The sequence below is a fragment of the Cannabis sativa genome, chromosome 5 (genome assembly GCF_029168945.1).
Source record: "Cannabis sativa cultivar Pink pepper isolate KNU-18-1 chromosome 5, ASM2916894v1, whole genome shotgun sequence".
NCBI classification, from domain to species: Eukaryota; Viridiplantae; Streptophyta; class Magnoliopsida; order Rosales; family Cannabaceae; genus Cannabis; species Cannabis sativa.
The window spans coordinates 68,797,535-68,818,310 of record NC_083605.1 but is presented as its reverse complement, the minus strand read 5'-3'; the positions used below and the strand labels follow the sequence as shown (position 1 = coordinate 68,818,310).

Below are 20,776 nucleotides of genomic sequence, written 5' to 3'. Positions count from 1 at the left end.
AAATTTGTACAGAACATGTAATTTTGGCATGTGTGTGTTGGAAGTAGCATGCACAATTGATGTTGCAAATTTGTGAGTATATTAATGAAGTTTCTTTTTTTTTTTTAATAAAAAAACTAAATATAATTGTATATTATTTAACAAAAAAATATGAATATTTTTTTTTTGTGTTTGGTAATGTCTAAAATTTTTTATTAAAATATAGAAAATATAAAAAAGAAAATTATATAATTTCTTTTAAAAAGCAAATTAATAAAAATTAATTTAAGTTGGATATATACTTTTTTTTTTTTGAGTTGTAAATATAATGACATTTTAAAAAATTTCAATTTTAACGTAACATGAGCCTATCCGCTGTCTGGTAAACCTTCTAATGGGCCAGGTTTTTTACATGGGCTAAAATTTCTGGCCCATATTTAGAGTCCATGGCCACGTTCCACCTTTATAAAGCTCAGGTTTAACTCAAACCCTAGCTCTCAGTGAAGAGAAAACCTCAGCCCGCGTGCGCAGCTCATTTCTGATTCAATGGGTACCTTTCCTATCTTCTTCTACGTCTCCTTAAACCCTAATCTGAGTTTGATTGTGATATGTGATTATAGCTTGTAATTCTACGTTCTAGTGTATATAGTTTTGTTGGGAGTATATGTTTTAAGTGCTGCTATTCATGTTTTTTTTTCTGCTTTTCTAGAGATATATGTTTGCTCTGTTTAAATAGTTGGGTTTTATAAAATTTGTTTTGTTACGGATTGAACCAGAAGGTAGCAGAAAATAATGGGTGATGAGCTCTGTTGTTTTCATTTATTTATTTCAAAATGGAAAAAAAAAGTTGGAACAGTCAATTTTTTGTGCATCGGAGTGTTTTTGCTGTTTGGGTCCGTAGATCTGAACCAAAATTGGTTCTTGTCGAGTTCAGTTGTTTATTTCTGGTATTCATTTCTCTATGATTGTTTAGTCGTATAGACTTTCAATGTCTTTTATTTAATTTGAATGTGAAGTTGAAAACAGCAAGTGCATTTTACTTTATTTAAATTTTCAATGTAATTGTTATAGTTACTAATTGACTTTGGTGATTTAGGGGCTTACAAGTACGTTTCTGAGCTATGGAGGAAGAAACAATCCGATGTGATGAGGTTCTTGCAGAGGGTTAGGTGTTGGGAGTACCGCCAGCACCCTTCCATTGTCCGTGTCACTAGGCCAACACGCCCAGACAAAGCTCGTCGCTTGGGTTACAAGGCCAAGCAGGTATTTTTGAGAGTGAAAATGCAATTATTGTAGTTAATAATTGTTGCTTTTTAATTTTTTCTCTTAGCTTTTTATGAATTAGTGGTGTTCCAGTGGTGATGTAGGTATGTTTCAGTTTTTCTGTCTAGCTTTAGTTGATGCTAGCAGCTGGTTTGATATCAGTTCCTTGATGACCAATGATGTTAGGAGCTTTGGTAATTGATTGGGTGCTTGTTATCATAACCAGCAATATAAAATAAAATGTCACTCAACTGACTAAGCAATGGTTGTATATTTCCAACTCTTGCTTCTGACTTGATGTGATACAAGCGATGGGCCATGTTGGGGATGCAGTTTAATGTTTCCTTAACGTGTTATATTGTGCTTGGCTATGGGTGCAATTCGATCGCTTGGGATTTAGTCTTGTATTTGCAGTCAAATTATTGTGTTCTGAAACTATTTGATTGCTGATGTTAGGGATATGTTGTTTACCGTGTACGTGTGAGGCGTGGTGGAAGGAAGAGGCCAGTGCCCAAGGGTATCGTCTATGGTAAGCCCACAAACCAGGGAGTTACCCAATTGAAGTTCCAGAGGAGTAAGAGGTCTGTTGCCGAGGAACGTGCTGGACGCAAGTTGGGAGGTCTCAGGGTTCTCAATTCCTACTGGATCAATGAGGTCAATATTTCTGATCTTAATAGTTTTGAAATAACTAAAAGAGTTGCAAGATGCATTTTTGAGACATCGTCATATCCATACTCTGTCACGGGCCTTAGACTTGGCGATCTAGGCTGTTAATCTTAATAGCTTTTAAATATATTATCTGTATTTTTGTCACTGAGTATTTTGCTAATGCAGGATTCCACCTACAAGTACTTTGAGGTGATTTTGGTGGATGTTGCCCACAACGCAGTCCGTAATGACCCAAGAATCAACTGGCTCTGCAACCCTGTTCACAAGCACAGAGAGCTTCGTGGTCTTACCTCCGCAGGCAAGAAATTCAGGGGTCTTCGTGGAAAGGGACACAGGAACCACAAGAACCGACCATCCCGCAGGGCAACCTGGAAGAAAAACAACACTGTCTCTCTTCCCCGTTACCGTTGATTTTGGTCATACTGTTTTGTGTTTTTGGGTCATTTTCAGGATAATTATTTCGAGAACGTTGTAGTTGTTTTTGTGTTTGAAATTTTGGAGATTGATATAATACTTGAGTCATGTTTCATTTGAATGATTTGCTATCTAATTTAATATATCTAGTTTTTATGGCATTTGAATGGATTTAGTGTTTTCTATAGGAGAGACATCAATTAATATTCTCTTATCCTATCCTCTTTATGGACATAAAGTTTTCTAAATTATGGTATTTTTCTTTTCTATATCGTAAACAATATTCTGACTTGAGGCTTTTATTTCGTTTTTCGGGCCATTCTTTCACTTTGCAAGACATGAAGTGTACTCTCACATATACAAGCCTATTTCACATAAAACGGTGTGAATACAGTGGTTTGATAGGTTATTGAATTACAACAGATCTTTTACTTAATTCTAAAGCTTTCCATTGATATAGCTCTCTTTAAGATTACACAATGCTTGTCTGATTGAATCCTCGTCTTGGCTCGAAAATTTTAGGCATATTAGACGTTGAGCTACATGGTAAGCCATTTGGATTGGATGATAATGTTGGCAGTTTACTTCCATTCGCTTCACTTCCTAGACATTGGAAAAGAGACCACACCAATCAATTCTTAGGTTACATTCCATTATCATATAAGAAAGCTTCATTAATAAAATCTGTCTCGTAATGAAGGAAGTTTAACCATGGATTTCTATTAAGAAATAATCAAATTGTAATTGAGCTTCTTAATCGCAAGAGAACAAGTGTTAGGTGCAAGTCACGGTTTATGGCATTTTTTAATAGATATTGATATTGATGCATATCGATTCAAGTTAATTTTATCTCCCATGTTCCAGGGTCTCTTAATTTCGGTACAATATAACATAATCTAAACAGTATAACTTAGAAGATAAAAAATTTAACCTTTTCTGTTATTCTGGAGGTGATGTTCCTGGCTGTTTCAACCACCGAGCTTGGTAAGCCTGCCACTTCTGCTAATAGAAGACCATAGTGCGGGATATGTCTTGGCCCATCTTTGAGATCAAACTAGGTAAGTGGAAAGGATTTCAGTACGGGAGAGATGGCCAAGAAGATAAAAGAATAAAAAGAATCAAAAGAATCAAAATGAAAATCAAACACTTACCTTGAAGTCTAAGCGATTATTTCTAATGTCAACATTAAAGTGAAGAATTTTCACATTGGGGTAGATTGTTGCTAGTTCTGACAAATTCTCCATGTGAGTAGCAAATATTGTATACCTAAATTAGTAAGGTAAGATCATCATACATTATACATTTATAATGCAAGAGAATTCTGGTTTTAGCAGAATTAAAAGATGAAACAATTTGTCTTAGTTCCTTGGCCCTATCAGAAAGAAGAAACATCCAATCTCTATAGAATTATTTAATGTAATGCTCTTACTAAACCACATTTTATTATAAATATGATTTTTATTTCAAATTCTATTTTGAAAAATACAGTAAATCAATACTTTGGAGATTTTCAAGCGACCACCTTAAGAACTAATATCATTTATAGTCTAATAACTTAAAACTCACGGAGTATAATAGAGTTTTATGGCATTACGCTTTCAGTGACAAGAGATACTCGCAGCAGCTCCATGCAATTGCAAATCCATCAATTGAAGACGTAGCCCTTCCCAGTTCATCCATGACAATTAGACTCCTGTACCCACAATAACATTAATACAAAATGTAAATGTTGCATAGTTGGATTGTCAAAATAGATGTTCTTTTGACCGATACCTTTGGGAAACATTTTGCATGACAAAAGCTGTCTCTTTCATCTCTGTCATGAACTGTAAATCGTATAACATGATGACAAAATCCTAGTTATTTTTGTTATTTACTACAAAGGCAAGATGAACTGAATGAAATGGAGAAACTAATTTGAAATATGAAGTGAGGAAATTTTACCGTACTAGAGTTCGATTCCAGATTATCTACATTACCCATCCTAGTAAATATACGATCAACAACTCGGAGAGTTGAGAAGCGGGCTGGAATGTAACAACCTATCTGAGCAAGAATAACTATAAGACAGAGCTGCTGGAGATATGTGCTCTTTCCACTCCTGAAGCAAACAACAATAACTTTAACCTCAAGTAGAATGATAAATGAATTCTACCTTCCTTATATGCACTTCTTTATTTACACTTTCCTAATTTCTATCGATATCATGGGACAGAAAGAAAAGTGGAAATATTTCATTTACTTGTTTTTTTTTTTTTTTGTGTGTAAATATGTATTAATTGTATTTTCAACATATGTAGATTGAGAACAACTAATTAGTAGTCTGTAGCAGAAAGAGCAGAATTTGAAATAACTTGGAAAGAGCATGTCTTACATGTTTGGGCCCATGACTATAACCATATTTGATGCCTCCGATAAGAAGATGTTATTGGGCTGCAAAATGCGAGCTTAATAATCTTATAAATTTTTTCCATGAAGAGAATATAATTATTTAATGAAGCTTCTTTCTTGATCAAAAAAATAAATTAAAAAAGGATATGATTATTTCTCTATTTTGAAAAGTAAAAGAAAAGATAGAGAGCATATAATAGCAATGCCATCTACTTCAGTAAAACTAGAAAATAAGTAAAATCACTGGAGAAAAAAATTAGGTACAACAAAGTCATTGTGTATGCTTTCTAGTATTGGGTGTCTTCCAGCATCAATTGCCATTGGGCCATCATCTATCAGCAAGTATGATTGAGTTAAGAATTATTCCAGTCCCCCATTCAAAAAAATAAAAATAAAAATAAAGAGCTATATCAGCCCCACTCTAAAAATGAATGAGAATCATTGCTATAGAACAGCAAGTAACTAGCCTGTGAATTCTGGTCTAGTATAACGATCAACAGGCTTGGTAGAAATTGCATGAGCAAAGGAATTGACAATCATATCTAATAAGCATAGGACCTCTGCAAGCAGTGTGAGCACAGAAATATCCTCTCTTATGGCATCTACTAGTGCTGCATATGTCATATTACCATCAAACTTATTAATTTATAGAAGCATCAGAACTGTTAAAAGCATACGAAAAACTAGAATCAATTGGCCAGGCGTGAGAAAAATTAAACTCATGCACTACTTTGTCCAAAAGTATTATTTCATCAATTGCCGTGCTCATTAAATGCCTTACCTTCAACGCAAATTTCTGTTCTTGTAAAGCATTCTGAAGCCGCTGACTTGTTTCTAACATTAAGCTGCAAGTTTCATGAGAAAAAGATGACTGAAATATAAAATATGTTTAGTGTTTTGTTGGTTAATATACATCATGCTCTTAAAAACACATAAAAGAACAATGGACCTTGTAACACATCAGGAATACCATATAATGTCTGAAAGTCACAACTAAACACCAAACAGTTATTCTTATTTTTGTTTATAGAGAATAAGAGAGAGATCTACTGTTGAAGTGAACTTATCGAGAAACACTGAAAACCAAACCATTGTAAAAATGTTACCATAACTAAATGTTTGTTTCATAAGATCGATTCTTCATTTTGCAGAGATGGAATAACATAGAGAATGGTGATCCAAGGCTTCACAAAAATGAAAAGAGGACTTCACAGAATCAGGCTACAGATCAAATTCACCAGTGCTGTTCATTCGAATTAGTTAGTTAACAACCCTGTAAATGATTTGACTAAATTTTTCTTGTAGGCTGTGACAGCTATTAAGGTCCTCCACTCCATTTTTGTTAAATGGTTTTATTTAGTTAAGGCTCATTGATTAGAAAAAAGCATTAGATTTGATTGATACGCTGACAATAAATTCATAAATGACTACTGCCAGGAAAGCTCCAATTAGATACTTACAGAAGCAAGCTCTAGAGTTGAGCAACGTATATTATTCCCATGTTTCACAACCTGAGAGATAATGTTTAAAAAGCCGACCAAAACATTAGCAATAAATTACTCATGAGATATTAATTAATATAGTAGGTGAGAAAATTTGTTGTAACCTGAATGAATTGGCTGGGAAGTTTTCCTTGAATATCTTTCTGTGGAATGCTAAAGTAGAACCCATGCCTACTGTTAAATGGGAGTTTTAAATTGGGCAATTTGAAATCTTGACGGTACTTGTTAGCAAGGTTATGAATAGCTGTCAATTTATTATCAACTAGCTTTAATTTGGATTAACATCATCCAGGGTATAAGAAAACTGAAAGCAGATAAAAGAAAAAGAAAATATTGGTCAAGATCAAACATGTCAAAGAACCTTCACTAGTATCACAAAATGATCTCCTGGCGATATCCAAAAATCCATCAATTCCAGCCTTGACTGCAAAACATTGCTGCGTGCGAGCTACAAAAGGAACCCGTGCATGCAACACATCTTCATCGATCACCTCTCCGATCCTGAAACAGAAAAGCTTCTCTGGTTAATCAGTGATGTTCATAATCTGAAACAGATAAGACTGGTCTAAGGGGACATCAAATGCAAAACTTATTTAGATACAGAACTGAAAGTTAGCAAATTTCTTCTAAAGAACACAACTGTAATTAACGACAATTGAGTTAAAATATAGTGTTGGGCCTCATGGGTTCTGTGTGCTCATCAAATCATAATGCAAATTTGATCCATGCACCCAGGTGGTTGGCTAATATTTGAGGCTAGCCGAAGCATCAAATATTAAATCAAGTAATGGTATTGAAAATTGAAGAAAAATGTTTAAACAGCTTGCTGATTAACTCTCTCATCAGGAAAATGTTTCACATCACAAATGAGCTTCTATTTACCCGAACATAATGCTTGTTAAATATATGTCCTCGTAAGAGGATAACAGTTAAAGGAAGAAAAGAAAACGACGACAATTGAGTTTAACATATTTTCGGAAAGTTTATATTGGCAAAAAGAAGTGTTTAATGTGCATATATATTATAAAACATTTATGTAGTAAAAGAGGGGAGCGCGGCTGATCGTTAGAGCTAAAATTAGCTAAACTACACTGAATCCTTCTACATTTGAATGAGCAAGTTCTGTTACTGTCCTCACACTACACCAAGAATATTCAGGCCTATAATTTTCACCGTAGAAGTGAAATAATAAAGAAACACATATGAAGTCCCAATTAGTAGAACATTGTATGAGCACAAAATTAAAGGACTCAACAACAGCAGCTCAGTGAATGTACCTCTTTCTGATCAGAGCGTATTTCTCATTTTCACAGACAGACTTGTAGATATTTGCGAGAAGAAAACTCTTGGCATCCTTAAGTACCTAAAAAGTTAAGAAGAAACTAATAGTTATTAACATCTTTTAGTCTTGGGATTTTTGGATCTGTGTGTGAACGAGTGTAGAAATATTAATTTAATACTTACCTTCGAGAGCAAAGGCAAGGCATCCAGAGCAGTTTTCAGAAGAATTACACTTGATATTAAAATTTGGCTCTTTCTTGAAAAATCAACACCTGAGACTTCGTTTGTAACTTTCTTTGGCTTGAAGCAGAAGTGACAAAGTACCTTATCTGAAAGATGAACTTAAAAAAGTTACCTATAGATATGTGAAAAGAAGGCAAACTTTCAAAACAGTTACATACATCCTGTTTCTTACCAGTCTCTTTTGGGAATTTACGTAGAACCTGAGAGAGTCCAAAGAAAAGCTGTTCGTTGCTTGTCAGTTCATCCTACATCATACATTGAAAACAGCTGTTATGATTTAAAAACAAGCTTTCGTAGGTTTCATCCTGTTTATTGTGTCATGAAAAAGCCATCATCTGCAGTTTAAAAGAAAATAGCATGGGAAAAAGTGAGGATGTGCATGTTGTATCCTACAGTTCCATTCTTGGACCCTTTTTTAAGTAAATGTGCCTCATCTTCTCCACAAACTTCAACTTTTAAGAAAACCAGCAAAATTGTTAAAACACCGTGCTAGATTAAACTTCTTTTTTTGAAGGAAGGGCTAGATTAAACTTAAGGTGCAATATTATGCCTTGTGGACAATTGCCAGCTTTTAAAACCTTATTTAGAGCCTACACCTGGATTTATAATAAGACTTATGCAGTTACAGCGATTGAACTTGGAAACATATTGTTTTCCTCTTAAAAAACTATTTTCCTAAAAAGTTAATGTCAATGTCAGGAAGAAATGGACAAATACTACATTTTATATTCTAGTAGATAGTTCAGACTTCTTGAAGACTGGTTGCAATTTGCAAGTCTTTTGTAGCTACAGAAATTGAACTAATTACAATCTACTCTATTATCTTGATCATCTTAAAACACTACTTTTCTAGAAAGTAATAAGTTCATAAGAGATGGACTAACAAGCGTTTTTATTTAGATCATCCGTGACCTTTTGTAGCACAATAGGAGAATTTTCAAATGCCATATTCAACACTAACCAGGCAATCTAGACGTGCGTTGATAGTTTCAATATCTTTTAAAGGCTGCAAAAGGTTGGCACGAAGTAGTCTAGTCCTGAAGAAAAATTTAGTACCAATGTTAAGCATGCTCTACATAATGAACTATAACTTCAATACAAAATACAAAATGCCAATTTCTGTCAAGGCAGAAGCCAAAACCCCAATTTGATCACATATCCCTTGCTCAAAATCTGATGTAATACCAGGAGCTAAGAAACAATATTAGGAAAACAATGTTAAGACATGTATCAAACATCATATATAAGTACCCTCCAATTGTTTTTGTAGTCTTAAGCATGTGGAACAAACTTCTTTTCTTATTGCTTGTGCCCAACAATGAAGAATGGAATGGCTCAATGATCTCCAAATTTTGGACGCTGCCATCAAATTAAAATGTTTAATGTAACTAAAAAAGACAATTTTAAAATTTAACGTCAGATAAAAAGTAATTTTAACATTTTCAAACTTCATGGAATGAATATAAATTTTTACAATAAATTTCTACGAGTGAAGGAAGACCACCTAGTAGCATCAATATTCATATGATCAAAAGATCCATTGAAAGTGACCTAGAAAGTCCCAGTTGCAGATGAGAACAAATGTTAGAATTCTCAACAAAAATAAATAAAGTAGAAGAAAGAAAGATTCAGCATTACTTTCCTGGAATGCTAAATCAATACTTAATACTTATTTATTCATGGAATGTTCTCTAGGGTTAAAACTGTGAGCTAAGCTACTCAAGGAACTTAGCACATCCTAGTTTATGCCACAACTTTGTATCCAGTTGTTGGCATGGAAGCTGAAAGGGGATAGCCGTGCCTCAGCATTGTGAACAACAACAATAATGGCCCTCTTTTGGGCTGTGTGGTTGGAAACAAATAGCAGAATTATGACAGAAGAAAAAAAAATGGGGAAAGTCAAATTTCTGGGTGGCAGCTTGGGTTTACAAATTCAAAGGATTTGAGGGATTATTAACTTAGAAGTAGAGAATGGTCTAATCTCTTGCAACTCTGCTGTTTTCTTACCTGCATTTTGTTTGTCGTTTTGCTGCTTTCAGGTTCAAGTTATCATCTATGAGATTAACATATTCCTTTTACTTTGTACTTTTTTCTCATTGATTAATACAAAGTTTCGTTTCTATTCCCACGAAAACAAAATAAGAAATCAAATACAAAAAGCAAATTTGAAATGGAAGATACACCATTAGACATACCAATAATGAGTGATTTGTGACGATGAGTCCTTTCTCAACTTCAATCCTGTGGATTATGCAGTCAATTAATCACTATTTTTTATTTATTTTTAAAAAGTAACAATCAGCACTTTTTTAAAGAATATGCTCTATTTGTATTTATTGCCATATTATTGTAAATTTTAACTTCTCAGTTTAGCATTAATATGCCAAATATACTGAATTTCCATTATATAACCGGGGAAGGAAACTTTAATGACATTATATTCTGAAAAGCTAAACATCAGGAAAATACCACTTGATAGTAGCAGCACCAGCAGCCAAGCACAGATAATATTGCTTGTAATAAGTATCTAAACCAAGTGCTGAAGGTTCCTTAGCAGCTAGATTTTTAATCAGCACAGCACCCTGAAAAGTACACAAACAAATTAGATCTCAGGACACAATGATACAATTTTTAGCATCTAAATTTATAATTAGTAAGAGAAAGCAGTATCCAGCACCTTAGTGTCATCAAAGCAACTGCGGCCCATTACAACCTGCAAAAATGACTCCTATACTTTATTTCCTCACATATGTAACATTGCAAGAAACCACAGACAAAGCAGAGCTAATTGTAGAGAGAGCATGGAATTCTAGTAATGGACAAAACATCACCTTCCTGACAGAAGCATAAAATCTATCTACCAATTCAGAAACTCCAACCATGCCCTCAGGTGCCAGCTTGTTTGGGGGAACAATGATCACCATTGGATCATAAAAATGCACCAGCGTCTTCGTATTCTGATATGAACTGCTAGTCTCAATATATTGAGAAAGATGCAACGACGCTGACCTTAAGTCAAAAGCAGCTACTCCAACCTGTCAGGATGAACATTGTTAGTTTGTGCACAATAATTTCACAGCTCAACAGCAACCAGCCTTTAGCTGGAAGTAGCTGTTGAGAGTTATTATTAGCTTACATTTGCAACATTTACGTACTAATTTACCTCTCTACAATTGATATACCAGTCTCTTTAACATAGAAAAGATAGACCGGGAAGGAGAGAAGAAAGCAGAAAAGGAGCAGCATAGAAACTTCTGAAGTACATAAAAAAATGTCTGAAAATCTTCTTTCTAGCTCAACTCACTATATAGCATGATTTCAAAACCGCTCAAATCATATTTACTTGCTTTTACTCACTAAATTCAGCTTCACTTAGCAATAGCAACTCTCAAGTCTCAACAATAATCAGACTCTTCTATCTCGGTGAAGTACTTCAGAAGTCTTTGGATACACGAGCTATTCCCGTTGAATTTTTTCTCAGTCTCTCTTTACTGTATGCTATGATGTCACTTCAGCAGTACTCAATCCAAACATTTACGAATCTTTCATGCTCTGCCTGATTTTAATCTTACCTAAAGTTGAGAGGTAAACTATGTAAAACATGATTAAATACTAACCACAGCTTCGACTAATACAATAAACTAAGTAGCAATGACTTAGGTTACTTACAATTATTTACACTCACCCATATATCAATAAAAACCCCCATAGTAGTTTTAGTATCAGAAAGGTGACAGCACAAACCTAAATCCACCGAAATTTTAAAAACTGCTGCCTCACAGTTAGTGTGAATGTGATTCTTTTAGGATATCATAAAGTGGATAAATTACTCACAGACATAAATGAACATATTTTTTAGGCGCAAAGAATCATCTTCCTAATTTCCATTTGACAACCAATATACATTCTTCGATGATAGAACAATTATCATAAAGTGAAGCAACTCTCTCAAGGTAATCTTCAAATTACTAAATGCTAAAAACTTCTCAGAATCATATAAATTAAAGTTCAATATCCAAACCTTCCATTTTTTTCCCTTAAACAACTTGAGAACAAAATATTCCTAAACTTCAATTTCCAGTGATATCGTCATTTACAAGGCGAATCAGAATCAGATAATTGTTCATCATAAAATCACCGAATATGATAGTAATCAAAACACTGGTCCAAACCAAAGCGATACAAAGTGCGAGAAACTAAATGCAAAGATGTGATGATCGAGATAGAAGAAGATACAGCACCTCTTTGGCTCTGTTCTCGATAAGACCGATCACGAAGCTTGATTTCTCTCCTCCGTCGTCTTCCATTGTTTACAACAAGCTCCGAGAAAAAACTTTTAGACTGCCCCGGTACTACGAACGCAGCTTATATAGAGTTCCCTTAGATGTGCTAAGTTGAGCGAAGTGCGCACTGTCCTTAACATGCACACGGCACTGGATTTCTTTGAATGCTAGTATCGTGGAAAAAAATGGCGGGAACACTGAAATTTCCGTAATTAGTTAATTTAATAATTACTGCGAAAGCTTTTTTTTTCTGAAAGGCTGATAATAAGAAAAGAAAAACCATTGATGAGGTGGAAAGTTTATGTGCCAAAATATAGAGATGTTATACCATTAGAGATAAAAGAATGCTATTCTTGAAATTTGTATTGATGTCACACAATGGCATTGATGCTATGTCTTTTTTATACAATAAAAAATTAAAAGTGCAATATATATATAATAGTTTAATAATGAAAAAAAACTTATATATATAATAATATGTGATATCATAATTATAGCATTTTTAAAAGTAAAGGTGCCAAAAATGATGTGGAAGAAAAATAAAATAAAATATTAAATTTTGGATGATGTGGAGATATAGAACATCTTCAAAAAATGCTACCATTGGAATGTTGATATGAAATTTTAACAATAATAATAGCTGAGGAATTTATTTAGCACTTAAAAACAAAATAATTTATTTGATGGACTTTGTTCTATAAAACTGTTTTTACTTTTCAATTTTATAATTAGAAATTAAAATTTTAAAAACAAAAAAAAATTACTTTCAATATTTTTTTAAACAGTTTTTTTTTTCTTAATCAATCTTTTGGATTACAACCAAACCCATACCAAAATCCCCTCCTCACAGCCTTGGCGCTGAACTCGGCTTCTGACCCGAACCCGAATCCAACTTCGGATCTTGATCCGACTTAAATAAATCAAAAAATAAAAATAAAAATACAGAACACACTTTTGTTTTCTGTTTTTAAAATTGAAAAACAAAAGTGGTTACCAAACGCATTTTTGTTTTTTAAAAATAAACTTTTTAAAAACAAAAATTTTACTTTCATTTTGTGATTAAAAAATTAAAAAACAAAAGTGTTACCAAACGGTATATAAGATTTTTAACTTTTAAATTTGACATATATTAAATCATGTTCCCTAAAATTTTCATACAGCTAAAAATTCTCATGAACTATTAAAATTATTAAATTTAAAAAAAATTATTCAATTTTAGTGACAAAAACTTAATGTAGATGTAGATGAAAGTTTAAGAAACATGATTTGGTACATGTTTAAATTTGAGAGCACAATTTAACAGATATCAAAGTTCGGGAAACACAGTTTAGTAAATAAACAATCGTTTAGATAGAAATCCTTAAATCCAACAATCTCAATAATTTGTAAAAAAATTTTAATGACCTAAAAAGTTAGAAGGCATAAAAAAAATACTTTGGCGGAATCAATAATTAAAAAAAATCATAATCACTGAAAAAAAACTTAAAAAGATAAACAAAAAGATGATGATAACATTGGTGTTCAGATATTAATGGCCCAAAAAAAATATAAAAATACAACAAAATACTAACATTCGTTATTTATGCCACATGAAGAAGCCAGAGTTGTGATGATAACAATGGTAAGTTATAAAACTTCCAGCTGACAGTACTATATTTACGTGTGAAAAACCTCTAGTTAAAAATGAGAGCTACATACATAGAATCTTTGAATGTGTCATGTGTGATCCTATTCATAGTTCATTACTTCCTTAATGGTAACAAATCGACCTTTCTCTATTGAAAGTTGTGCTGCAGCTCCTATGGCAACTGAGATTAACCCATCTTCCAAATCCACAGCTGGAGCTTTTTCACCTTTTGCTCTTATTGCGTACAAGAAATTCAAATGTTCTAAATAGCTAGAACCATGGTGAAGTCCATCATATCTGAGAAGTAAAGGATATAAATATTATCATCTTATGAAACCCAATATATACACTGACACACATGTTTATGAAATTCTTTCACAACTCACTTGATTCGATCGTCCTCAGCTTTTGAAGATTCAACACCAGCTCTTCCTGCTGCTCGAGTCCCGAAATTGACAATGCTTTCAGGAACAAAGGCCTCTCCCTGTAATCTAAGCAAAAGTTTTGATTTCATGCATAGTATTGGTAATTACATTGAATGAAAAAGATTTCTTTTGCATACCTTCCCAATGTCACCAACAACAGATATTTCTTGCTCATTTTTACTCCCTTCAGCAAACATGCAAAGGTCCAGCATTCCACGACAACCGTTATCAAATTCAACAATAACGTAGGCGTTGTCGATTATATCTGGCACCTGAACCAGCAACTTACATCAGCAGAACATATAACATACAAACAAATAATGAGTAACCAAATGGCAACTATAGGGCGGTGTGCATTGTCTGATACTACTTGGGTAGAACTCACCATTCCCATATACTTGGCCAGTGTGGAATCCTAACAATACACCCTCTTTTGGAGCCAGCGTCCACAGCAGCCCACTCTATGGTTGCCTACTCTTTCGCGAAATCAGTCCCACTTGAGGGTGCAGGACTCTGATACCACTTGACACAACTACTTGGGTGCATAACTCTTTCGTGATGTGGGTCCCAAAAGTTAGCCTAAGGGGGAGGGTACCAAAATAGTTATATACTATTAACTAATCTAATACTTGGTGAATGTGAGAATACAAATATCTCGATGGGTTTGCCCTGCCATAACCCATTGGCCTTAACAGGCCTAAGTATGATGTTGGTTAAACTGTATTATGATGAGAAGTTGAAAACTGAATGTACTAATCTGTAAGAACCACATCATTTTACCTTTCCATCATATCTTTCATCCTTGTGATTAACATCAATAGAGCCAGAAGCCATGACACGAATAGGATTTGCTCCTGCAAAGAGCCTCATCAGATCAAAGAAGTGACAACACTTCTCAACAAGGGTCCCTCCTGTATTAATATTGAATCGGTTCCAATTGTTGACCTGATACAAGCATGATTGAATGAGATCAATTGTATAACGAGAAGTTTAAGTTGCATAAGATAAAAAAAAATTCAACAGAGAAAAAAAATGCACAATAATACCTTTACTAAGAAAGGAAACCGATGTTCTCTAATAGCCACCATTTTAACTTGTCCAAGAGCTTTGCTCTTGACTATGTCTATCAACTTAGCGACTGGTGGCATGTATCTGTATTCCAATCCAACTTGCACCAGCATATCCTTCCTCTTTTTAGCAGCATCTACAATCTATTTCCAAACACATTATTTGTATATGATCCATATAATTAAAGAAACTAATAGTCCAATCCATGCAAAGTCAACAATAGGCATAGTATTTTAATGTAGAAAAGCTAAGAGGATGAGTAATCCCTTTCTGTGTGCACTTGCTTTTGAACTCTTCAAACTTTTTAGTCACAGCAATAACAGTCCAAAAGATGAAACATATTCAAACAACAAATTAAGCACAAGTTGAATATAAGGCTAATTCATGTTGCTAAATGATAAACTTACCTCTTTGCAGTGAGCAACAGTAGTGCAAAGGGGTTTCTCCACCAGTACATGATGAGGTTTGGGATGGTTAATTATGTCCATTAAAATTTCATAATGGGTCATGTTTGGACTTGACACAACCAGCACATCACACACTCCACTGTCTAGTAGCTCCTTGTGTCCTGTAAAAACCTTGTGAATAACAAGTCTTATAAATTAGAGTATCATTGGCTCTCTCAAAGTAACCAAAGGCTAGCATAAACTAGAATCCATTCATGGTGTTACACTCCACATCTTTTAAACTTACTAATCAGAACAATTGAAGTATGACAGAGGTTGGAACGTACCTTTAAAGGCCAATTGTAAGACTTAGCTAAGTCTAGAGCATGGTGTTGAGAAGGAATATATGGATCAGCTATAGCTACAACGGCAACATCTTCAGTTCGAAGATGGTGTAAATTGATGAGGTGCTCACGCCCCATCATGCCTACCCCTATGATTCCATACTTGATAACAGAATTAGCAGCCATTTTTTTTTATATATATTTATATGAAAGCTCATGTTCCACTTTTTCTACCTGCATTGTTATTAGAATCAGTCCCACATATATATGTGGAAATAAAATATTATATATAAGATGAGCTACCCCTCCTATTGCCAATTAGTTTTGAGATAGGATCCTAAGTTCACTTCCATCCCAAATTCTAACAATTGTATGTAAAGAAAATTAAGTTCAGTGTTTTTTTTTTTCTTTTCGCCTTCACTTATATTTAAACCTACCAAAACACACGTACTAATGTGTTTTTGTCCATAAGAGCTTTATTTATTTCAGTAAATATACTTCAAAATCTTTGTTTTACAATTGTCAATTTATGTCCAAACAAACGGATAACAATAGCTGTGAGAACTTGATGGATCAAACCAGAATTCTAATTTATCAGAAACTAAACTTTGATGTATCAAACGATAGCTCAGAAAAAAAAACTGCTGAAAGTAAAATTACACAGAAGAAATCTTACATGCTGTCAGTATTTTTTACTCCTAGTCCACAAGACCAAGCGAGATTCAGAAGATAACTCTTGACTGATGTTTTATAAGGAGAAATCCCTAAGGATAGCTTTAGAAGGTTAAAGGTTTGAATACAGAAGAAAACATTAATAAATGAAGATTATCGTTGTTATAGTTGAAAGATCTGATGAATGGATGAATGAATTTGGACTTAAACACATCCGAATTCATTTGACTTCAAAAAAAAAAAAAAACTCCATAGCTATTAAACATAACAATTGAGATATTGAGATGTGTAATGAATCCCAATCACACAATGAACAAGTCACGTGGTCCCTACATGATATAAATAGTTAATATTGATATACGTTATTATTGTGTAATAAGAGTGTCTAATTTAAATATATTTATTAAAAATAAATACATTATAATAAAAATTATTTTTACAACTGATATTGCCAAAAAATAATCTTTCAATACTCAAGACTTATCGAGAAACATATTGGACAAGGTAAAATTTACTTTATAAAATAACTTGATTTAGAAATTAATCACTCTTAACTAGAGACTCATGTTAACATCTCTACTTTATTTTGCAAAATATTTCATTAAAACTCAATTTTATCTATTTAGCTCACACTTTTATATTACACTATACATAATTTTTCATATTTTCTTTTACAACAATATAATATTATATATTTAATACTTTTTATTAATTAAAAATAACAAAAAAAAATAGAGAAAATAAGAAACCAATTATTAACGTTGTGATAAAAAATGGAAAAATAAATAAAAAAAAATGAATTAAAATATTTGAAGAAACCCAAAAACTTAAAAAAATTTATCTCTACGTGTAAAATTTAAAGATGAACGTACCCTAAAAATGCTTTCAACAGAGAGTGTAGTGTAAAGATTAGTAGGGGTGCCGCAAGCTTTCACAATTGTTATTATACAATTAATTAATTTTATCTAACAAGAAGAAAAACAAAATGAGAAACCATATTTGTTGTTTCCAATCCGAGATATTCATTGACTTTTTACATCCAATGCTGAAGCTACTTGCTACCAATAATCATTACAAGAACATCTACCATCTCTGAAATGATGGAAGCGGCTCCTGTCTCTCACAACAATCTCTCTGTTAGCAATTCTAGATATTATCTTTATTGCATCATGACAATCATTACAGACTCGCAAGTTTTTCACAATTCGAATTGTAGTTCCTTCAGGAGTGCTAATTAGTCCGAATGCAATCGCCAGCTTTTCACTATGAACAGACAAAGCATCTTCCTTCTCTTCTTCATCTATATTATGAACCACAAGATCTGTCCTTGGTTTGTACCCAGCTAGCTTCATCTTCCACCTTAGTTCTCTAATCATGTAGAATATCTTATCTGATTGAGGATGTGATAAGTCACCCATGAAGAACTCGTATACTACATTATCTACCTCTATCCAACTACAACCAGGCATTTTCATCACTCCATTGTTCCTCATTCTCAACCTACATTTGGCTGCATCGTCCAGTCTACCTAATGACGCATACATATTAGCAAGATAAACATAGCTTCCGGAGTGATCTGATTCTAGCTCAAGAATCCGGTGGACAACACGTTCTCCTCTTTCGATATCTTTGTATATCCGGCAACCACCAAGTAATGCACCCCAAACAATGACATTAGGCTCTACTGGCATTGAGTTTATCAACTTCTCTGCTTCATCAAGGCGGCCAGCACGACTGAGCAGATCAACCACACATCCATAATGCTCAATCTTGGGAATGATTCCATAAGTGTGATCCATCGTATCAAAATACTTGAGGCCCTTTTCAACTAAGCCAACATGAGTACATGCCGTCAATAACCCCATGAAAGTTATATCATTTGGCCTCACCCCATGTTCAACCATTTTATCAAAACACTCGAAAGCTTCGTTAGCATGGCCATTCATGGCCAATCCGGTAATAATAATACTCCACGATATCACATCTCTCTCATGCATCTTATCAAAAACCCCTTTAGCTTCTTCGATGCATCCACATTTGGCATACATATCCGCCAATGCATTCCCTAAGAACAGACCCAATTCTATCCCTCTCCGTCTTATGAACCTATCAATCCATTTCCCCAAATCAAGAGCACCAAGATGAGCACAAGCAGACAACACACTGACAAGTGTCACGTCATTTGGAGCCAAGCCTTTAACTTGCTGCATCCGTCGAAATAGCTCAACTGCATCAGAATACTTCTCATTCTGGGCGTACCCAGCAATCATGGCATTCCAAGAAACAACATTCCTCTCCGGCATCTCTTCGAAAAGCCGCCGGGCTTCCTTCAAATCACCCACCTTAGCGTACCCGCTTATCATCGTTGACCAAGAAACCAAACTCCTCTCCACCATACCATCAAACACAGCCTGTGCCTTATCAACTTGACCACTCAAACAAAGCCCAAATATCAAAGTATTCCAGGACACAACATCTCTCACAGTCATTTCATCGAACAGGTTATGGGCAATCTCAAAACAACCCACCTTAAAATACAAATCAACAAGCGAATTTCTAACAAAAATGTTCGAGTGGCACCCGTATTTAGTCACTAAGCAATGAACTTTCCGACCCTCGTCTTCTTGGGCGAGACCGGCGCAAGCCTTAAGCACCGAAGTGAAAGTATATTCATCCGGGTCAGGTGCGCTAGGCAGAACCAGCTGGGCATTAAAGTAACGCAAAGTGCTGAGCCAGTCATTGTGTTGAGCGAATGCCTTGAGAATAGCGTTGTAGGCGAAGATGTTGGGGCTGGAGAGGTAGTGGGTGAAGATAAGCGTGCCATGGCGGACACTAGCGCGTGAAGCGCAGACGCCGATGAGTTTGACGGCAATGAGGTTCGGGTCCATAGAGGGGATCGGGTTGGTAGTGACTTGAGCTTGGATTTGGTACAGGTGGCGCATGGTAAGCTGGGTGGTACATCGTAGCAGGAGATGAGTGAGCTTTGAGTGGTGGTGGTGGTGGCCGTGGCCAGGGAGAAGAGCCAGGGCGAGTTGGACTGAGTTTATGTGAGTTAATTTGACTCGGCTACTGCCTTGGCAACCATATTAAATTTAACTGTGATGTTTAGATTTTTTTTTTTTAAGCAAAAGGATAAAATATTATTGGAAGCTTTTGGGAAAAGTTCTTATTTTTATTAGGTCAATTTAGAGTTTTACATCCCCAATTGGCATGTACTAAATTTTGGCTTCAAATTTATTAGGCCGTTAAAAACTTTTTGGGGCATAATACGAGACATGGTAAAATTTGAGAACATGATTTCATATATAAAAGTTTAAGTGATAAGATTTGGTATATAAATAATTACCATATGAAATTAGACAAAAAATTTTAAATTTACCTATTTTAATAATTTGTGACTTTTTTAAAAAAAAAAAGTTCTAATAACACAATTTGAGACTTTTTTTCTCAAAAATAATAAAAAAGAATCTTAAATCTCCAATAGAAAAAAATAATAATAATAATAAGAGAGAAACGTTAAAGGATACTCATGGTAATTAATATCTTTATACTTTTGTGGCGTATAATATCACTATTGATGTAACTCAATATTGAATCGTACTTATTTTATTTCAATAAATGTTATAGAAAATTGCTAACCAATTATAAAGCGATATTTTATCGTGCTAGACATCATAAGTTTCTCATAACAATACTCTAATAATAAAATCAAAACTCCATAATAGTTATGTTTAGGGGTGTTTATGCACCTATCTAGTGCTAGTATTCTAGAGGGGCTTAGAGCATCTCCAATCATGCTCTCTAAACTTAAGTTTTAGTTAAAATAAGGAGTGAGTCTTAAAAAAATGAGATCCAACCATAAAAAAAAAATAATAAATAAATAAATATCTCTATAAGAGAGAATTGATAATTAGCTCTCTAAATATAGAGAGGTCCCTATTTTTTCGCTAATTTTTTTAATATTATTTTAATAAAAAACACAATTATCTTTTTTATTATTTTAACAAATTAATTTATATTTAATAAATTTAAATTATAAAATATTATTAATATAATCAAATGTTAACTAAAGTAAGGAGTATGATTGAAGTAAACATAATAAAAATGACTATCTATTTTAACTCTTTAATTATTTTAGCTAAAATTTGAAGAAAAAAAAGATAGATGATAAATCTTATTGTAGAGACATATTTTAGAAGATCCAGACAAATACTTATGGACAGTCACAA

General features: G+C 33.8%; 4 protein-coding genes across 5 annotated transcripts; 1 reads left to right on the top strand and 3 right to left on the bottom strand.

Moving 5' to 3' along the window:
• Window positions 1-380: 380 nt before the first annotated feature.
• On the top strand, window positions 381-2,486 carry LOC115716071 (large ribosomal subunit protein eL15y). The gene is made up of 4 exons (XM_030644775.2): window positions 381-529; window positions 1,076-1,242; window positions 1,699-1,896; window positions 2,077-2,486. Exons 1-4 carry the CDS (start codon window positions 526-528, stop codon window positions 2,320-2,322), a joined length of 615 nt encoding a protein of 204 aa, XP_030500635.1. The 5' UTR covers window positions 381-525; the 3' UTR covers window positions 2,323-2,486.
• Window positions 2,487-2,581: 95 nt separating this feature from the next.
• Window positions 2,582-12,250, bottom strand: LOC115716070 (DNA mismatch repair protein MSH4). 2 transcript variants are annotated; one of them, XM_030644773.2, is made up of 24 exons: window positions 11,984-12,250; window positions 10,574-10,777; window positions 10,420-10,455; window positions 10,212-10,324; window positions 9,938-9,983; window positions 9,247-9,293; window positions 8,994-9,101; window positions 8,704-8,779; window positions 7,915-7,987; window positions 7,683-7,828; window positions 7,496-7,581; window positions 6,580-6,719; window positions 6,323-6,462; window positions 6,177-6,227; window positions 5,498-5,561; window positions 5,184-5,327; window positions 4,981-5,048; window positions 4,700-4,758; window positions 4,270-4,426; window positions 4,099-4,151; window positions 3,920-4,018; window positions 3,477-3,591; window positions 3,257-3,379; window positions 2,582-2,928 (listed from the first exon to the last, which is right to left on the bottom strand). In XM_030644773.2, the coding sequence occupies exons 1-24, from the start codon at window positions 12,047-12,049 to the stop codon at window positions 2,764-2,766; spliced, it is 2,379 nt and encodes a 792-aa protein (XP_030500633.2). In that variant the 5' UTR covers window positions 12,050-12,250; the 3' UTR covers window positions 2,582-2,763. The 2 variants fall into 2 exon arrangements, with proteins under 2 accessions (XP_030500633.2, XP_060972052.1); XM_061116069.1 differs by lacking the exon at window positions 11,984-12,250 and adding an exon at window positions 10,906-11,953.
• A 1,248-nt stretch (window positions 12,251-13,498) lies between these two features.
• LOC115716893 (uncharacterized) lies at window positions 13,499-19,596 on the bottom strand. The gene is made up of 8 exons (XM_030645807.2): window positions 16,552-19,596; window positions 15,879-16,109; window positions 15,553-15,723; window positions 15,124-15,288; window positions 14,858-15,022; window positions 14,215-14,349; window positions 14,039-14,136; window positions 13,499-13,949 (listed from the first exon to the last, which is right to left on the bottom strand). Exons 2-8 carry the CDS (start codon window positions 16,059-16,061, stop codon window positions 13,754-13,756), a joined length of 1,113 nt encoding a protein of 370 aa, XP_030501667.2. The 5' UTR covers window positions 16,062-16,109; window positions 16,552-19,596; the 3' UTR covers window positions 13,499-13,753.
• LOC115718153 (pentatricopeptide repeat-containing protein At5g48910) lies at window positions 17,546-19,489 on the bottom strand. The gene has a single exon (XM_030647114.2). It carries the CDS (start codon window positions 19,487-19,489, stop codon window positions 17,606-17,608), a length of 1,884 nt encoding a protein of 627 aa, XP_030502974.2. The 3' UTR covers window positions 17,546-17,605.
• Window positions 19,597-20,776: the final 1,180 nt, after the last annotated feature.